This window comes from Cavia porcellus, unplaced genomic scaffold (assembly GCF_034190915.1).
Source record: "Cavia porcellus strain 051 isolate PalLab524CR breed Dunkin Hartley unplaced genomic scaffold, mCavPor4.1 scaffold_31, whole genome shotgun sequence".
In the NCBI taxonomy this organism is placed as follows: domain Eukaryota; kingdom Metazoa; phylum Chordata; class Mammalia; order Rodentia; family Caviidae; genus Cavia; species Cavia porcellus.
In genome coordinates, this window is record NW_026947514.1 from 29,514,069 (window position 1) to 29,535,278 (window position 21,210).

The 21,210-nt window shown below is 40.7% G+C and overlaps 1 protein-coding gene across 11 annotated transcripts in view; it reads right to left on the reverse strand.

The window, feature by feature from the left end:
• Positions 1-21,210, reverse strand: part of Rgs6 (regulator of G protein signaling 6) — a 613,466-nt gene that overhangs the window by 74,397 nt on the left and 517,859 nt on the right. For all 11 annotated transcript variants that reach the window (XM_063241036.1, XM_063241035.1, XM_013155229.3 and 8 more), the window contains 5 exons: positions 18,531-18,607; positions 16,091-16,172; positions 14,577-14,651; positions 12,034-12,132; positions 10,835-10,896 (listed from right to left, as the gene is read on the reverse strand). In XM_063241036.1, the coding sequence (XP_063097106.1) occupies positions 10,835-10,896; positions 12,034-12,132; positions 14,577-14,651; positions 16,091-16,172; positions 18,531-18,607 (395 nt within the window). The remainder of the gene's footprint in view (positions 1-10,834; positions 10,897-12,033; positions 12,133-14,576; positions 14,652-16,090; positions 16,173-18,530; positions 18,608-21,210) is intronic.

Below are 21,210 nucleotides of genomic sequence, written 5' to 3' on the forward strand. Positions count from 1 at the left end.
ACTGAAAAACCTGGGAAAGGATGGAAAAAGTAAAAATGGGAAACAAAATAGAAGCAGGTGAGGGCATTACAGGATGCCCCGTACACAGCAGTATACAACAATAGGCCACAGATAGGCAGACATGGGTGGCACAAATGCAGAATCAGGAGGAGATGAAAAATAAAAATTAAAATGTAGGAAATCCAGAGGCAGTTTAACAATCTCTCTGGTTGGGAATTTTTAAAATTTTTGTCTTCTTACTCATGACTTCTCATTAGTACTTGGTTTTTAAATTTCCAAATGACGAGTGGAAATTACCTCATTAGAAGATGCTGACCTACCGAAGGTGCCAGCCATAGTGTATGTGTTGGGGGGGCTCAAACTTGCTCTCAGATGAGATTACAGAGCTGGCTGGTCTGAAAACTCTGAAGAAGATGACAAAAATCTACCTGATGCTGCCAGAAGGGGTCCCCTGTGGTCAGGCAGTCATTTAGTAAACCGATTTCACACCTAATGATGTCATTAAATAGCAAACAGCTCTCTGGATCACAGGAAGATGTTAGCAGTGAGCTAATGGCAAAGTTAGTTTCTAATTCCATTAACCAGCCATGGGGGGAGATTGTTATTAATCAAAAACCTTTTCAGTTCAGACTGTAATTAGATTTGTCTACCTTTGATAAAGTTGGGAAAGGAAAGAAATAATAAGAGAGAGTTTAGAAAATGTTTTGTCCAGACATTGGAAAAAGTCTGGAAAAATATTTTGCATTTTATCCCCTTTCCTTTAACAAGAACAAAAACCTCATGATTTTGTTACAAATTATGTGACATGACAAAATTAAAGTATGGCCGGTAAGTTGGAGGAATGAGCTGCTACCTATACTGGGTGGGATGACGGCTAGGAAAGAATTGCAAGGGCTTAGAGCACATGTGGGGATCTGGTTTATAAAGTGGGTGGAGGAAAAGATGAAGAAATGCTGGCTTTATTAAGTTCCAGGAAAAAGGGGCAGTGAAGTTTGACTTGAAGCTGGGAAAATCATTAATTGAGGGGAAAAAAAAAAAACAAGGCATGGAATCTAAAGCACTGTGAGATAGTGACCATCATTCCTACATCAGCAATGCCAGCCTCTAATTGAGCAGGACACCTACACATCGATGGTATAGGGGAGAAGAGAGCATGTTTGCATTTCCCCCTCTGCTGTGTGTGCTTTCTAAACTCGAAGACACAGAATGGGTCTGAGACAGAAAGTGATCTGATGAAAAAAGGAGAATCAAAAGCATCACAGAGGGCAAGGAAGAAAGTTTAATTCCCACCACTTAGTTAATTAATTTTATTTTCCACACTGGAGAGAGCGAGGAAGGGAGAGAATGCTGTAACTGCAGGACACCCAGAGAAGCTGTTTTCAACAGAGAATCTTGGGATGGGTGAAAGAACATGAAGGTGAATTAGCCCTTCAGAGAGGAAAGGATGTTTCAGGAAAGGTTTCCTGACTCCTTTTTTCCTGTATGCTACAGATTTTAGAACTTGGACTGAATACAATCAATCTGGCTATAATATTACCACTGATCTTTTTTTCCTGTCACCTAAGATAGATGGGGAGAAAGAAGAATCAAGGACCCCAAGGTTTCTGGAATCATATAAAAGCAAAGTGGTAATGACTTCTTTGGCTTTCTTTTCTCTCCACTTCCCTGAATCTATCATTAGACACTAAGTTCAAGGACTTTTATCACCCTAGCAGGTTTTTAATAGAGCCTTAGGGTATCCAGTCCCTTGCTGTCTTATCTCATTTCATTAATTACATTTCATGATCATCAAGGGTCAGGAGGCAGAGAGGAACCAGCATCCAATTTCAGGGAGCAGTGGCAAATCAGAGATGGGCAAGCAAGATGATGTTTAAAAAAAATCAATTTGGCAGTCAGCTGTGACACACAAATGGCTCCCCGTAATAGGGTAAGGATGAACCAAGTACAGAGGCAGACCTGAAATGAAACAACTTGATCTCTTTCTATGTGGGCAGTGTAGTGGGCTGCTGGTGGCTGGTTGGGTACAGTGTCGCTCACAGACAGTACAGGTGGGAGTCTCTGGGGAAACACAGGAAAGAACAGAGATGCCAGATAATCTGGAACTAAAAGGCAGAGATTTTTTATATTCTCAAGGTTGGTTTGTCAAGTGCTTAGGTGAATAAAAAAGGGGCTCCCTGGAAACTTCTGCAAAGAGGAAAAAGACCTGATTTACTTGGCAAATTCAACTATGCAAAGGACACAGATAAGTGATCAAAGGGCCTTTTAGTAGAGTCGAGAGATGAAATAAACTGCAAGCCTTGAGACTCACTGTCATTAAGAAAAACACACTTCATGCAGAAGCTTCTTTACTCTTGCTTTAGAACCGAGGCTCATGTGCTTGGCTGATTGCCTGCTGTGATAGGTCAATTTCAGAAATAAACTTTGAGTCTATTCTGGGCATGTGACTTGTTTATCCAATAAAATATAGCAGAAGAGTTTAGGTCCATGCCTCAAGAGGGGTTGTGTGCTCAGTGTGAACAAGATGAAACTAGCCAGCTGGAGGATGAGCCTCCAAATGAAGCAGAGGCTGATGTCCCAGCTGATGCTATCTGAAACCATCAGAAACCAAACATGTGAGAGCCCAGTCAGGATCATCACCTTGTCCACATCTGCAGGTAGATATACAGCTGCACCACGGAACTAGTGTGCACATGCACACAGGAGTCATAGCAAATGCCTATAGAGGAGTCCCTCCTACCTCTGGTTTTGATCCTTTTGGCCAGCATACCATGCTGTGTCCACAACCTGCCCATTAGTCACTTAGCACTGTCTTAGTTACGTTCTGGTTGCCAAGACATAATATCTGACACCGTAACTTAAAGAAGGAAAGGTTTATTTGGCTCACAGTACTGAAGTTTCTGTGTATAGTCAGCTGATTTAAACAAGAGATCTCATGATGCAAGGGTCTGATGGAGGAAAGCTGCTCATTCACGGTGGTCAGGAAGCAAAGCCAGAAAAGGGGAGTTAGGGAGAGAGATGAACCTTTCCAGGTCAAACCTCTAGTGACCACTTCTTCCCACCAGACCCCACCACCTAACATGAAGTCAGCTCTAGCGCCCCCTGATTCAATCACCTTCTAAAAGCTCCACCCACAAGCTCATGAGACCTTGGGGGGAAATTCCTGATCTACACTCTAACACAGCCAGCTGTGTTATCAGATGGACTATCATGGTGTCACAGTTCTTGCATTCAAGTAACTCTTGTTTTACTTAATAATGGACCCAAGTACAAAGGCGGTAATGCTGGTGATTCAGATGTGTCAGAGAAGCCTTTAAATATCTCTTTTAAGTAAAAAAGTGAACATATGAGAAGATATTTAGAGAAAGACTATATTTATTTTACTTTTATATCAATGTTTATTTTGTTATTGTTAATCTTTTACTGTGCTAAATTTATAAATAAAACTTTCTTATAGTTATGTATATGTAGGAAAAATAGTATATATAACATTCAATACTACTTGTACTGTCAGGTATTTCTTGGGGGTCTTGGCACACATTCTTACAACCAGTGAGGGGACCACTGTAGTATTAAGCTGATGAGTTTTGGGGTACATTGTTAGTCATAGCTAACTGACACACCCTGTCTGCTATAGATTGGAAAGAGATGTTGGTTAGCGAACAGGAAGGGCTATTAGAAACAAGTATTAAATGAGAAAACAGTCCAGCAACTAAATACCTGAACATAATAGTGGAACCATTTAGGGAAAGGAAGACGGTTTGTGGTGCCATCCAAGATCCTGATCACTGACAGAACTGTAAAGCACAACATAAAAATACTGGTTCAAGTCACCCAGAAAAATTACCTGAGATGTACTGCCCTTTCTTTAGAAACACAAGTGCATGAGCCATATTTAGAGAAGATTTCCATAAAATGCTTAAGGCATTCAGTGGCATTTATCAGAAAATTTCATTAGGGTATGCAGGAACTACAGGTTCTGAATCAAAAACTGGGTAGCAAGCTTTTGTGCTGCTTCTAGGAACAAAAGGCAGGAAATGCAGTTTGCCATTTAGATGTTGATGGGGACAATGGACAAAATATTTAAAGTGGGATGACTTGAGAAAATCTGTGCTGAACAGCTGTCTCCTCGCGTGCAACCCTTCCCTCCTCAAGAACACCAGATTAGCAGTGTGTGCAAGACACAGAGGGGAGCCACACAGATCTGAGAATGGATGGAGGGCTGGGATAAGTTGCATTAGCCCCAAATTAGCCATATTCAGAACCAGTCTCCCTGCTTGGCTTGCCCTACATGGCTCAGAGCAGTAGATCCAAGTGCGTTCTGTCTCATGCATTTGAATCCTGTTTCTTTGCAAAGTACTGTTAACCATCACACTGGAAAATAATCTTTTCCTTTCAATGTGGATGCTGAGTGCCATGGACTAGACCAAGCACTTGCTACGTGCCAACTCACTAACCCCGTAAGATAAGTTCTACTCCCTCCTCTTTAAAGAAGTGAAAACATGGGGGATGAGTAAGCTACTTGCTTCCTCAGTTAGAAGCCAGGAAATGGCTCAGGCAGGATTCAAACCTCCACAACAGGATCCAGACCTTCTCCTAAATTGGCTGTTCTGCTCCTGTAGTTTGTAGAGCTTTCTTGTTCCCTCCTGCTAGGTCTGGCTGCACCTTTTCCCCATCCTGATTCCTGGCTTTCCAGAACTGTATCTACACTAGCCCTAGTCTCCCGCCCCAATGCCAGTTTCTGGAGAACTAAGTGAAAAATGATGGGGTCCTTTTCTCAGGAGGATGCAGTTCCAACTAATTACCACTTATCACCTGGAGCAGGCCCAGGGAAACTGGATCAGGATGGGGCTGTGCAGCCCACCTGAGAGAGCTCAGCTCTCACCTTCTGGCCAGCTGCCAGCGCCACCTTGCTGGCCCCACCTCTGCAGAGCAGAGCTGCTGGCAGCCAGGCTCCGGGCTCCTCTCCTCATTCCTCCCTATCTGGGAGTTTCCTTGGGCCCAGAATGAAAAACTCTTGTGTCACATTGAAAAGTTGCCAGTTACTGCTGCTGGGAATGCCTCTGTTGGGGTCAGGTTCCTGGAAGTTGCTAGCTGGGGAGTGAGGACCTGCGGTTGGCATAACCCCCAGTGTGAACAGGTCTCAGCCATAATTGGAAGTACCAGGTGGAGCTCATCCCTACTGGCAGAAAACAAACAAACAATAGACAACGCCAAGCCCATCCAGCTCCTCCCACTTGGTCTCTTTTCCTTTAAACAAGACAAAGCCACTTCTATTTTGGTGTGAGATCTCAGGTCAGAGAATCTGTGTCACTAATGGTAGATGTTTCACCAGATCCACAGTGATCAGATAAGTCCACTTGAAGATTATCCAAAATGCAATCTTCTTGAGTTCCCTGGAACCATGGACTCCAAATCCCTAGGGCTGAGGCTTGGGGATTTCTACTGTGTAAGACTATGGCACTTGGACCAGTAGGCCTGACCAACTAGACCCAGCAGAGATGTATCCTGTACACTAGCTCCTATGATCACAACTCTCTAGAGACTTTCTAATGCCAGGCATCAATGTGGTTAGCACACCGACCCTATAATGTACCAGGAAGGCCATTTCTGTCCTTGCTTCATGAAGAAATTTATAGTTCCTTCTGAATGTGGCACTGGTACAGCTGAGCATTCTATTTGATTCCCTCTCAGCCATGCTTTTGGGGCAAAGGTGTCACAGTAAGCCCTTTTTAACAAGCACGTCAGAACTTGATGCTCTTGCTAGAGCTTAGTATCATGATAATGAAAGCATGAGGTGACTCTGCAGCTTAGAGTTAACTGTAATTGCCATTCCAAAGGAACTGGCATCTAAGTATAATGTGACTTCAGCCACTGGTAACCTTCAGAAGCATTTGCATTAAGGAGAATAGGAATACAGAGGTACCTGGGTACTCGTCATCTTTAATTGGTTTGAGGAAGCATGATGAGCACAAAAATGACAGTACCATACCAATTGTCTTAGGCAGAAGAGTTAGCAACTCATAAGGCAAACCACCAACAAGTTGTAGCTTGCACATTTAGTATCAAACAAGAAGTACTGGGACAAAGTTTTCATGTCAAAAGGCTTTAAATACCAAATTTGATAAGTACCTAGAATCAAAGTAGGACTGTAGCAGTGATCCAAGTGGGCATGGATCTGTTACTTTCCCCTTCCAACTCATATCCCAGGCAAAGTCTGAAGAGATTTTTGGTTATCACAGCAATGACTTAGGGGACTCCTGGCCTCTACTGGGTAGACATAAGAGATGCTGTTAAATATACTACCATGGATTCTAGGGAAAGATGTCAGATAGAAAACAGCAGGCTACAGAGGCTCCTGAGATAGTCAATTTGGATTTCAAAACAACATAGCCTGGGGAGTCCTGAACAGAGGGAGATGAATATTCTCAATCCAGGAAGAAACTAAGATGGGAAGAACCAATCAAACATACAGTCTGGTGCTACTATTGGGAACAGCTAAAAGCTTGGTGCCCCTGCTACAGCGCCTTTACTCCTGTGGCTGAACTTACAGAGCTACCTGAAATTCCGCCACTTCAAACCACTGGAAATGCAGTCACATGGAGGTTGGGGGTTGGTGAGGCGAACAGAGAGCTGAGCTGGCGAAGAACCTGCATAGACCTGCAGTGAGTGACGGGAATGAAACCATTCCATAGAAAAAGGAGCTCCAACAGACACATTCTGGGATTGGGAAGACTGGCAAGAACAAGGAGCAGCAGTGACTTCAGTCAGTTGCTCCCTTCTCAAACGGGATTGGTGGGGAGCACTTGGCCTGGGTCACACCCCTGGCTGAGATCCAATAGGTTATCCCAAACCAATTCCCTATGTCCAGTGGTGTACACTAAGCAGTGAAGGCCTCAGCAGGTTGACTGACCAGGAGGGGAAGGGCCAGCATATGCTTGTCCCTGTTTGCACCTCAATAGCGCTCTGCAGTGGGCAGAACCATCTAGCCAGCATGCTTCAGAAGAAGAATCATAGCCAACAAAGAAAGAAACTTGGGCCTTCTATATATACACTGTATGGAAAAAACAAAAAATATGAGAAAAAGAAGCAACAAGAAAAAGTCCCCAGCCCCCAACCCTGAAAACAGTGATCCAGGAAAGGTAAATACAAAGGAGTTTGAGGACAGCAAACATACAATATCAGGCATGGCACCAGTGGACATAAAGAGATATATTCGGGGGCCTCATAGATGAGTTCAAAAGTGAAATATTTAACCAAGTAAAGTAAGATATAAAAAAAACCAATAAAAGAAATGCTAAGCACCTCTCAAGAAGACACAGATGGAAGAATGGAGGAACACAACAAAAGGGGAGAATTGTTTGATGAAGAATATAAAGAAAACATAGAGTATATGAAGCAGGTTCAAAGAGATTATCAGGAAATTAAAAAACTCCATTGTAAGCTGGCAAAACTGCTTGAAAGAAACTAAGGATAGATTATCCAAACTGGAGGACAGGTTTGCAATGTGGGATCATGAAAGGAAAAATTTCTTAAAAATAACAAGAAAACAAGCAGAAACAATACAAAGGCTAGAAGACAATAAGAGTATCTACAACTTAAGAATAAAGAATGTGAATGAAAAAGCAGGGGTACAAACAAATGAACTACAAAGGCTATTCACAGAAATAATTAAGGAAAACTTCCCAAATATAGGAAAAGGAGATGATATTCAGATGTATGATGCATACAGAACCTACAACCAAAACAGATCTACACCAAGGTATATAATAATCAAGATCCCAGAAATTCAATATAAAAACAATATTAAAAGCTGCCAGAGACAAGAAACAGATTACTTACAAGGGAAAGACCATCATTATTATGGCAGATTTCTTGACACAAACCATCAAGTCAAAATGAGCCTGGAGTGAAGTATTCCAAGCCTTAAAAGAAAATAACCTCCAGCCCAGATTGATCAACTATCTCTAGAAATTAATGGAGAAACAAGATGCTCCAAGACAAAGAGGAACTGGGGAAATTCACGACCACCGATCCAACTCTACAGAGAATACTGCAGGACATTCTAAGGAGAGAGAAAAGCACAAGGATTCCAGGAACAGTGGCAGAGAGGCCTCAATGAATGGAGCAGAAAGCGAAATGAAGAAGACAAACAGACAGCTAATGACAGAAAAAGAGCACAACAGAAATGAGGCAGAGAAGATCTGCTATAATCTGTAATATAGATGGCCTTGATATACTAAATTAAAAAAAGAGAGAAAATTACAGGCAGAGTAGATCAGGAGGTAGGGTCCACTGAGATGCTCTTTATAGGAAATATAATTAACCTGAAAAAGGGTTTATGGACCAAAAGTCAAATATGAGAAAACAATGCTCTATGTGACAGGGAACCAGAGTATAGGGGCAACTAGACTAATAATTGAGAATAGGTTGGAAAGACAGGCTTTAATAGGTAAAGGAATATAACTAGAGATCAAGTCCAGGAGGGAGAAGATTCGGAACCACTTAGGTAAATAGCAGGTTGCTCCCACAATTTAAAACTGAGACTGTTGGTGAGACTCAAAAATGCAACGTATTCCCTGGGGGAGTGAAAGGGGAAGAATAGTCTTAAAAAAGACAGCAGAAAAAAAAAAAGACAGCAGAAGATATTATTAATAGTGTATCAGGAATCAAAACCCATATTACTTGCACTGCTCTGCTTAGATAGAACTTATTCTGTCCCAGTTTGTCTACAAGCACTAGATCTGAGGGCACAGACAGCCATCCCAAAGACATCAGAACATAGCACAGTAATCATCTTTAATTTCCTATTAACTTAATCTGGAGCCCTGTATAACTTATACTGTTATATCATGGCTGATCTTAGTTAAATCTGGTTCATTTGACTGCTGTTTGTTATTGACAGATTTTATTCAAAACTGTTATAATTGATAGTATCAAGTCTGAGAGTATAGACAACTATACTGAAAATGACAAGATTCACTACAACATCCATTCTGGTTTGATTACTACCTGTTTTTGCAGTTTAACACTATCTACAAAGTTGTGTTTCTATCAATACTGTTATATACTGATATATTCAACTGTACTATATCTGATGATATAGCCAATTTTGTTGAAGATAACGAGATAACACAGTAACCATGGTAGAACTCCTTGTACAGCGGTTTTACATGTCTTTTTCATATTATGTATTTATAGGAAGATGTTTTGTTCTGTCCTTCTTTGTTTTGTTTCCCCCTCTAACATAGAAAGGGTAGAAATACGTGTTAAGACTCACGCATGCGTAGAACCTAAGAACAGTTTACGAGGACTGATCTTACAACACATGATGAAATGAACAAATACTTTGAAGGGAGAAAGACACTACAGTACTCAGTGTTGATCCTGGAGTGTCACGATGTGAAATCCAGCAATACTATTATTCTTTGTCCAGAGTGATTTTAGTCTGCTTTGGTTTGTTTAATCTCAATATAAATGAAGATATGGATAACTGCATATATGTTTAACTGTATAGGATAGATAACCATATTACTAAGTTTTTGTTGGATCGTTGAATAGAACTATTTGCAATCTTGCTGTTTGAATTCCCACTTACATGTTCCACTTTTGTATCTTGAACAATAATTTGTCAGAGGACAATATGTAAACATCAACTAGTGATTTATTACTGTTTATTTTTTCTTTGAAAGTATGTATTATATCTACCCATTTACTGTTTTGTTTAGTATTTCTTTAAATAAAAAAATATATACTATCATGCACTAAGAATTATAAGCACAACCAGCAATTATCTGGCCCAGAACGTCAAGGGTGCACTATCAAGAAATCCTGGAAAAGATACTAGATGCCACCAGAGACCTGAGGCCAAATCCACAGATGTCTTTGGGCTCCCTGAAGGCACAGTATTAATTCAGGACTTTGATGTGGGGCTAGACTTTTCTTAGCTTCCAATTGTCATTATTTATCTAGAAAGAAGATGTGGATCAACCCAGGTACCTGCAGAGAAAGGCTTATAGGTGGATCACGCAGTCAGCCAGCCTCTTGTTCCAGCTGGGATTAAAGGACTGATGTTGAATAAATACTGAGACCCAGCTTAAGCCCTGACTTCTTCAGAAATTGGTCACTGCTTTAACAGCAACATATGGATGAACAAATGTTCAGTTCTGGGCTGCCTGATTAGATTTATTCCATACAGATTCCCCAGGTGGTCTCCTGTCTTTTATTGAAGGATTCAAAACCAGACCATTTAGTTGATAAAATTGAATCTCCTCGAGTTAATGGAGCAGAACCAGGTACCGGTATATACTGTAGCACACATTCTTGTGGAAGTCACGCTGGTGGGACCAAATATTTTCTTTACAGTTGATTTCGATGCAGTTCAGCAGTTGATGGTGTGTGGAGGCAGAAGACCTCCTGAGGATCCAGTCCCCTCCTGTTTACATGGCTGGTGCCTCAAAGGGCACACATAATTTCTTTTCTCCATAAAGTGAACCTGGGCATTTAACAGCTAAAAAGGGAGTGATTCCATTTGAATTAATCGAGAAGCTGGAGGCAATGGTGCATGATGGAGCTTTTAGGGACATTCTTCCCTGACTGACAAGGTCCCGTGGCCACCCCCTGAAAAGCTTTAGTGACAGGACATATCTTGACATCACTCAAGGGAAGCCTATTATCTTAGCAACACACAGAGAGACTGTTTTTTTAAATGCTCAGTTTAATGAGCAGCTATGTTAAGTCTTAAAGTTGAACACACTTGTTACCTATAACCCTGTAACATTGCTTTTCCCTTGTAAAATAAGAAGAAAACAGTAATATTATCCAGGGCAAAACATACCTTTCAGCCACTTTGGACATTTTCAAACAGTGTCTGTCAATCTGTGCATTCAAAAATGTTATCTGGGGAAAGAAAGAACAAGACTGTAGAGAATACAATAGAATTCTTTATTTCCCCTTAAGCCTAGGAACACAAATCCTATATTCCTACCAAAGTCCCCAAACTGCCTATAGCAAGGCTTCTCCTAGCCGCAGGATTTGTGCCCTAGTAATCACTTTGCCCCTTTAGAATTATGTACCACACTTAAGATGCATACTCTACAATTCAGCCTGTGCAACCTGTTATGTCTGTCTGCACTTTTTCTAAGTGAAGTCTTGATTCCCAAAAGTCATTCCCTAAACTTAAATGCAGCATATATTCTACAAAGCTTAGCAACAGCATGGACAGCTAATGCATGTACCATAAAAAACTGTTTTGATAAAAGCCCCAGTGACCATTCCCCCACCCACCTTTCACGAGTATATCACACACACTTGGCATGTTCCACTAGAATCATCAAATAGTTATTTCATATATCTGTTTCCTAACTCCTATTTAGTAATAAACTTGTCAAGAGAAGACACCTAAAAGTTTCTTCCTTTGTCCATCTCCCATTAGAGGCCAGTAAAACATAATAAAGAATTGGCCCTAAAGTTGCCTTAGTGCTAATGAATAGCAGGAGCAGCAATGTAATTATTGTTTGTTGGGCTCCTCAACATGAAAGAAAATTATATTTTACCATATAATGCATTAGGATGGGGTTTTCTTTATTTAAACTTTCCTTTTTTTTTTTTTTTGTTTTTGAGAAAGGGTCTCACTATATAGTGCCTTGATCATGTCTAGGCCTCCCAGTTCTGATACTAGGATTACAGGGATAAGCCACACTGCTGGTCCTTATGCTTTCCTTTGGAATAGCAGGAATAGGGTGGTGCGGAGCTGGTGAATTCTGGAAGTGTGTTACAATTTGAATGACCATCACGGAGGTGTGCTTCTCAGTCTCCAGCTCCCACAGAAGTCAGAGGAAGCTCATTTATACCCCTCTTCATAACTGCTGGTGGAGAATTTTTCCTCTCACACTTCCACAGGTTGTTCACACACAGCATTCAAAAGTTCAAGTTGCCTACAGTGGGGTGAACTCTTAAGTTCACTCAGTCTTCAGAGGTGAACATTAAAGCTGGAAACCAGCTCATCTCCTGGAGTGAAGCAGTCATGGTGGTCACCTGTTTGCGGATGTCCTCTTTTGTAGTTTTCCTGATGGGCTGGCTGGGTATGTGCACAGGGCTCTGCGACTGGGACTCTTCAGTTACACCGTACACTGACTAGAAGAACAAGCAAGAGTATAAACTATGTACCCTCAGAGTGGCACCATGACTTAGAGGGCAACTAGTCCTATCTCTCAGCTGATTCTTTGAATCTCATCTGTGACGGCCAGGATATGAGTGATTGGCCTTGGGTTTATTATTAGTACATGCTTGCAGTACATAATGCTTACATTCTTTGTGTAGAGTTGGCACATATACTTAACACATCTTAATGTCTTTTTCCCCCCTTTCCCCCCTACTCTCCCTCTATCTCTTGATTCCCTTGCTATTTGGGAAAAATCTATCTCCTTACTTCCTAGTATGTGTCTTTTATCTTATTCTTTATTTATAAGTTGGGCTTTTCATATAAGAGAAGCCATGCACTATTTAAACTTATGTGTCTGGGATTTATTTCAGTTAATATGATGGTCTCAAGGTACACCTATGACTCAAATTTATCCTTCTTTATAGAAGAGTAGTATTTCATTGTGCATAAATACTATGGATGGTCATGTAGGCTACTTCCAAGATTTTGCTATTATAAAATTTGAAATTATGCAAGTTGAGGCATCTTATCCCATGTTTAGGTTACAACTGTTAGAAAAAAATCCTCCCTTTTATTGAGAGGAAACTGTCTTCTTGTATATCATTGCTTCTCCAAATATAGTCCACTGGCCATGTGCAAGAATCATCGAGAGTCCTTGGTAATGTGTGTATCACTGAGCCCTGCCCTCGATCCATAGAATCAAAAACTTTGGGGGGTGGGTTTGAGATCCTGCACTTTTATCAAATGTCCCAGGTGATTCTTCCCCAAAAGATGTTCAAGGACTTCAGATGCTAATTATGTATAAAAGATCTTTTTAGATATTCTGCTGGTCAGCAAATGACAGGCCCATCTGGTACACAATTGGAACATCAGGGCTTTGGGTTTTCCTTTTTAAGTTAAACGGGTTTCTGGACTCAGCTATGGCTCCTTTTTCAGCTGTTCCTAGTGTTAGGAGCAGACTAAAGACAATCTTTGCTTTGGGAAAGAAACAAAGCCCTTAAGGCCATGAAGTGTGCGGGTGAAATCAATGCAATCAAGGTGGGCTCAAGGTACACATGTTCCCATCAAATTCTGGGCTTAGGGGTCCATAAAGATTAGCTGAGGACATTCAAGACTAGTAAGGTAAGATACAGCCCAGGGGCATCTTACATTAGTGATGAACAAAATACATAAATAGATTCAAGAAATGTCTTTCTGTCTCTCTTTTCCCCACATCCTCCAGCTTATGTGCATATTTATAAGTCATTATAATTTGAAGACCTGAAGTTGAAAATCTCCAAACTCTGAACCTTTTTTTTGTACCAGAGATCGAACTCATGTTCTTGCACTTGCCAGGCAGGTGCTTGTGCTGCTGAACTAAATCTCAATCCCCTCTTTTGAAGCCCACAAATGGAAAATTTCACACTTGATTAACCTCCTGGGCAGATTGTAGTCAAAACACAGGCTCACTAAAAAAAAATTGTATAGAATTACTTTCAGGCTATGTGTATATGTATATATAAACCATAAACAAATTTTGCATTCAGACCATTTAGATTGGTCCCATTCCAAAGATAATCTGAAACATTTCTAGGCCCAGGCATTTGAGATAAAGTACACTCAACCTCTTCTCTCTTGCTTACTTGTTCACTTGAAAAGGTGAGAGAGAACTGATTATTAGAGGATGTGAGGATGCTTGGGGACACACTTCTTTTGGAACCAACATGGATTATAGCCACATCCTCTCGAAGCATGGTATGGTTCTTGCTAAGGTGCCAGGGTGGAGGTACGGGTAGTGGGGCAGTGTGAGTATGGTACCCACAGGTATGCTGTGGACACTAGCTTTCTCAGTAAAGGTGATGTAAATGATTATTGGGTCATTCATAGTTGGGCAAGATGTTGATCTAAGTTCAAGCAATCTAGCTCTACTTAAAATCTTTGATTTGCTTCTAAGTTCCCAGCTTGCTGTCAGCAAGCTTCCCAGTTTTTATTCCTTTAGTTTCCTCTTCTCACAGCTACCTCCCTAGAGCCAGCTGTTACTACCCTTTATTTTACTTGATCTGCTTTCAGGAAGCCCCTGGGAAGCCCCATCTGGCTTGTCCGCCCCTCCTGGGGGCTCTGGGAACATCTGTGTTTCCCCAAGGTAGCACCTGTGGCCTTGTTTCCTGTTGGTTGGCTTCATCACCTGCCAGACCATGGGCTCTGTTAGGACCTGGCAGCGAGTCCTAGGAGCAGTCACAACACCTAGCGCACACTAGCCAATATTTGCTATTTGATATTGATAGATATTTGGTAGATATTTCTAGAGTTTATGAATAAAATGATTCCAAGGGATTAGATATAGCAGAACTACAAACAGCAAATTACAACCTGAAAAGTACCAGAAATAGAAAGGCTATTCACACCAAGAATTTTTAAGTCAGCTAAACCAGCGAACCTTTTTAACCTTTTGTGGATTCTTCAAGCGTCGACATTTTCTGATATCCATTTCAGTTGTGTTCACACAGCCTGGCTAAGAGAGAAAAAAATCGCATAAATTACTAAGTATAAATTACTCTTCCAATTTAGCTCAAGTGACATCACCAGAACCACTCTTTATCTTTCTCATTACAGATAAGGCATGATGTTTTCCATTTTGTTGTAATAGGGGTTCCTCCATGGGGTTCTTATAGTAAATACAGTTGTCCTTACTACAAAGATGATGCAAAGTAGTGTAGTGTAAGTTTCTAAACTTGTTAATCACATGAACAGATTGCTTCAACCACTGACTTTGTTATTACTTATACCTAACCATCTGCAAAGAAGCCACTATTAGGATGGACAGTTATTTTTTCTTATTTCTTTTAGTTTTTAAGAAGGTTGAAATATTCTGCTCATTTTTAGTTCCATCTGATGAGGGAAATACAGGATTCCTTCTAACATGAAGTTAGGAATACAGTCAAACCTCATTATTTACAGATTTCCTACTGGTGAATCCACCAGCTTGCTAAAGCTTATTTGTAATGTTGAAATCAATATTGGCAGCAACTTAATAGCTGTTTGCAGATGTGCATAGGTTACCAACAATTTTGGATTGTCCAGGTGCACATGCCCAGCTGAGGCTGAACAAGCTGACATGCTACCTTCTTGTCTCAGGTCTCATACTGTAAGTCAGTTTATGTAGGACTTGTATAGTACCCAGTTTTCTGCATTTTTGTCCTGTGTGTTGGTAATGCACTGCTTATGATGGCCCTCAAGCAGAATGCTGAAGTGATGTTTAGTGTTCCTAAGAGCAAGAAGGCTGTGATGTGTCCTAAGGAGGAAAATATATGGTTTGATAAACTTCACTGAGGCATGAGTTATAGTGTTGTTGGCTGTGAGTTCAATGTCAATGATCAACAGCATATATTAAATAAGATGTCTTTCTATAAAAGGTGTCTTTGTATAAAAATATACATTAAACAAAGTTCTATATGGATCGATTGATAAAGATGTGTGGCCAAAGCATCACAGGAACCCAGTCCTTCATTTCCCATAGGAGTAATGCTTCAATGACTATGGAAAGTCAGTGCTCTCAAAGACTATAGAATACAACTACTGGGAATAATGAGAACTAACAGTATTCAAAAGAGAATATTTTAAGATTTAGAGTTGATTAGCAGTGGAAACAGAAAGTGTTCCTTTGGGGAGAATGTGAAATTTTGGCACCTAATGTTCCTGTGGTGGGATTACCATTGCTTACCTATTTCTATTTTCATGGGTGGATACTTTCTCAAAGGCAAAACTGACACACATACTCCAGAAACTCTACTGAGATTCTATGAATAAATGGCAAAACCAATTTTGCAAAGCCTCACAGTTTTCTTAAAAATAACATTCTTGATCACTAAAGAGTTTTTTCTTTGAAGAGAAGAATAAAGGAAAATTAAAATAATAGAAAACTCTCCAGAGAATCAAGCAGAGCTTCCTCACCACTGGCCTGTGGACATCCCAAAAGGCCCGTTCTTGACTATCCAAAATTTTCCTTTCTGTCTTGTCCTTTTTTCGATCAATTCTGAAAAAGGAAAGAGATGAAATAAGATGTTTCGATTGTCTTTCCCTCTGGCCCTCGCCCCAGCTGTCTGCTCCCATTTTCTAGGAGCCACACTGCACAGAAGAGTTTTGACCCCTGTGTGGTCCCTGGTTTCTGCAGGTGTCCACTTCCCTGTAGGTGGCCTCAGACTTTGCAAACTTGGTAAGAACTTGGTGTAGGCCAGAGTACAGACAGAGTACAGGTGTGCAGTGAACATGGTGGGCACAGGAAAGAACAAGAATGAAACTGCCCAGGGGAAGTTGGAAGATCAGGATTATTGAGAACCCAGTTAACCCACTGACAAGCCCCTCCCTGCAGTGACCTCTTATTGCACATACAGACCGGTAAGAGAGATAATAACCACCTGCTTGTCAGTTTTTTATCTAAATTTGAAAGTCAGCTTTACATTCAGTTCAGTAGAAATGTCTTTAAAATGCTGCAATTATGTGTTCTAAAAGTCACTTAAGCCATCTGGCTTACTAAAGGCAGAGTAATGGTCCTAGCATGTGTCAAGATCAAGAAGGCAAACATCCCCAGCCTCTGCCAGAGGAGGCACAAATGCAAGAGGGAAATTACAGGTGACAAAGACAGCTTCTTAATGTTCCTATCAGCAACCAAGATAAGAGTTTCTTTCTTTTTATTTTTAAAGACTGTATTACTTCATATTACCTAAGTAAAAAGCAACTTAGATTAATTGCGGTGTAACTTCTCCTTCTCAGCTCTCTGGGGAACACTACGGCTTACTGTACTGAACTAAACCCATAATCATCCCCTGATTTGTGTGACAATTACTATGTACTTAAATGGCCCACCCTTATAATGTAATCACAGAGTTAATCATAAAAACTAATGGAGAAATACCATACATGTACAAAGTGACAATTTCCTTTCTCTTTATAATATGATGCTATTTGATTTTTTAAGGACAAGTTAGTGCTTCTCTTTGCTTTCCAGTGACTTCTAAGTACACTGATAGCTTTCTCGCTTAGTCCATCCAAATCCCAGCCTTTTCCTATCTGCTTTCTCTCCTTCCAGATTCTACTTCCTCTGATGCCTCCTGCTGCAGCTCAGCACCCAGGGCCTGGTGCCACATCCTTGGGGGAGTTCTAGGAGGACCAGGGTGATCAGCAGGTGGCTGGTGGGGGTAGAGAAAGGCAGAGGCTGTACAGGGAGGGTGGCAGTAATGAAATCATGAACAACACTGGACAGATGAGCTCAGATCATTTCTGATGGGCATTATAGGTATAATTCATCCTCACACACGGAGCCTGAGTCCTGGCTCTAAGTGTTACGTGGTGACACTCTAAGTGTGACAGAGCTCATCTGAAGCACTATATGAGGCTACTCATGTACAAGGTGCCCAGAGCCTAGGAACTTGTATTTTTCCAGATTGGCATCTCTTTCTCACCTTTCCTCTGGCCCACTTTTCCTATTAACATTAATGATTAAATAAATATGAGCATTGGGAAGAACAAGGTGATCTCGACCAGAGCAATTCCATGTCCCAGAATTAAGTGGATCTGATTGACGATCATTGATTATGGCCTGGAGAACATTTGTTCTCTACTCCTTGTGTTTCTTAGAGAGGAAGAAATTTCCATTATATATTCTAGAAGGAAAAATTCTTTCAATTTTTTCCCTCCTTTATTGCTTATACTTTGGAGAGGAAAAATGACTAAACTTATTGGTGCATTTGAAGGGAGAAATAGAGAAAGTTCAGGCTAGTCCTTTGGGGTCTGTCTAGGGTATCCATTTTCTATATTCAGTAAACTTAAAGAGATCAGCTCTGCCCTGGAAAAGGTCTACAGATACATATCTGCCCTGGAAGAACAAGTTTAATTTGGATTTTGGCCACAGATCCAAACCATAACCTAGATTTCAATGAATGAATTTTAAATGTCTGACTTCTGTGTTTTATTTTTCAATTGGTTCTAAACTTCTAAACTCCAATGGCCTTGTCCTCCTTAAAACACCTACATATTCTTTTATGAGGATGAAATATTTAGCCCTAAAGGCAACCTGGGTCTGATGTTTTCCACTCACTTAGCAGGAAGAATAATTGGAAATCTCTTGAACAGAGAGGTACACCTTCCTACAAGCAGAATGCTACATTTGACTGCTACATGATTCCTCTTGACTGCTAAAGTACATGCTTTTGATTATTTTAGAGTAACATTAGTGTCAAGGATAAAACTTACACACACTAATGTTACTTTGTGCCTGTTTGATTAGAGTCACTAGCGCCAACTAGAAGCCTCAGTCTGGCAATCCCACCCTCACTCCATCTCCAAATTCCAGAGATGATTCCTCTCTGCAAGGGTCTCTGCCAAGTTCACCTACTTGACTTGTGCTTCTGCTTGCATAAAGATGAATTCCCACTTTCTTGCAAAGGCCCTCTGGAGTCTTGCTAAGTTTTCCTAGTGAGAAATGAAAAACCAACAAGAAGGGATTAATCATTGTAAGTTAATACTTCAACACCTATGCTTATTACAAGGCAGCCATCCATTTTGTTTACTCCAAACAAACTAGCAAGGCCTCATATTAAATTCACTGGACATGAATCCAATTTGAATCTGCACCAGACCCTGCTGTACAGAGCTGAACTATTAATACTCATTTATACATCCATTAAATTGGAGCCTCTGCCATTCACTTCTCTTCCTGTGTTTTACGAGAACATAACTCACACAGCACTTGTTATAAAGGCTTGAAAACAATGGTTTGTAGCTCCTGGGGAAGGCACGGTGAGGTTTTCAGGACCTATTGGCCATCTCAAAAGCAAAACTAAGGTTGGATCTTTGCAGGATGTGTGTTCCAGCAGGCAGCTGAGAAAGTTGTAGGAAATGTGAACCAAGAGGACTTGGCATCAGTGTGTTTTTTAAAGGCAGCATTCAAAAGCAGACCAAAGGGAGTGTCTATTTTATGATGTTTATGCAGGTAAAACTCAACTGGATGTGGTAATGTGCACCTGTAATCCCAGCACGTGGGAGTCTAAGGCAGGTGAATTGCTGTGAGTTTGAGTCCCACCTGGGTTACATGGCAAGATCCTGTCTCAATGCAAAACTAAACAACACACACAAAAGAAAAGAGAGAGAGTGAGTGAGAGAGAGAGAGAGAGAGAGAGATCCCCAGAAAACAGGAAGAAAGAAAAGTAATTGAGGGTTACTTTTAGAGGAAAAGAGGAGTATTTTTCTAAGTCAACAGACTTATCTAATGGAACATTAGGACAGTGAGGAGGAGAGTTTGACAGTCCCATAATGATCCTCCTAATTCTGATTAATGCAAGGCCAGGGCCTACATTATGCTATGTATTTTCATAGAGCGCATGCCAACACTAATTGATTACCCTCATTAGCGGATTATTAATATGAAAGGAGCTTCAGTTGAAGAGCACTGCACATGAACTCACAGCTATTACCAAAGCTTGGCGTGCAAATGCTTTTAAGAACTGTCCCTCTGACTCTCTTTCCTAGGGAGCCAGTTGCTAATGGCTAATGTCAATCAATGGGGAGAGCAGTTCTATGAACTATGCTAGTCACAACACAGAATACTAGGCAGCCACTAAAAATGCTAATACACTGTTGAAATGGAAATATTCCCTGGATACTACAATGAAAGATTAGGGAAAGATGCAGCAGACCCAATAATGTTTCTGATATGATCTTCTGTAAGGAAAAATACGTGTTTGGAAAAGCTTAAGGGGAGAAACATAGGTTATTGCCTCTTCTCTTTTGGTGGTTTAAAGTTTTATTTTCTACAAAGAGAATATGTAACCAGAAAAATTTTATACAATTGCTTTAAATTTGAACGTATTTTAGACAAAAAATGCCCTTTCAGTTTCTCACCATTTGTATGCAGAACTTCAACCTGAGAAAACATCTTAATGCCATATTATTCACAAATACCAGAGCAGAAGATTACAGGGTAAGATAAGACAAAACAGAATAAAATATTTCAGGAGTTGATACTGCCTTATTTCTATGTAGGATGTTTTCTAAAATATGGGAATATGAGGAAAAGCACAAGAAAAACAAGGCCATGGTAGTCTGAGTCTTTTCTGAAGGTCATGTTGAAGAAGTGATGTGGTCATGTACAAGTTCTTTGCCCGAGGTAAGGAAAAGAGCTAAATAACAGTCCTTGGAAAGAAGGATGATGTGACTGCTGGAGCATCAGGGTAGGACCAAGCTCCCAGGGTGTTCAGAGTCATAAGATCATTATGGCATGTTTGCTTGGGAAGATCACAACGTTCTCTCACATGATCTGATATGTAGGCTTTAGCCAGGTTATGGGGCTCTGGTCAGTCTCCTGTATTTCATCTTTCTGTATTCTTTCCTCTTCCTTACAGATCTGTGATACTAGCAGGATCAAAGACAGTATGGAGCCATGCCCAGAGCATGCTCTGCATTGATGCACACATTTGCCTTTGGGCAGTGGGGAGGGAATCATGATCTAATTGGCTAGGTCATTGGAGCACATGGACCCAAGAAAGGCAGGACCTGCAAGTGGGCACCATGTATTTCTTCTAGACAACTGAGGTGGTAAAATTGGAAGGTGGGTGGGCTTCCCAAAGGTAAATTCTCTACCACTCCTAATATGAATTCTCTGCTACCTCTTCCCACAGCTTCTGGCTCTTCAATCATTTCCTGGGTCAGGAACACCTCCTCTGGAGGGCATATGGGGCATATGGGGAGAGGGAAGCAGAAGGCACATGAAAGTTCAGAAAATTGTCCTGGATTCAGAGTCTAGAGTGCTGGCTGTTACACCATTAGACAATTTTACTGATTCTCTATGACCTACATAAATTCATTTTGAAAGCAATATTCTGCCAGCCAAAAGTTAAAAATATATTTAGAATTATCAATGACTCTTCGGCTTCTCTGTGTTTTTGTTTCAAATGAAAATGAATATGAGAGTGATAGTGGGACCTCTCATTCTTGCAAGGAATCGTCACATCTTAGGAATATGGAAGAAGAAAGTAAGATCACAGGGAAAGGAGATACTCTTGTGACATACACCTTGT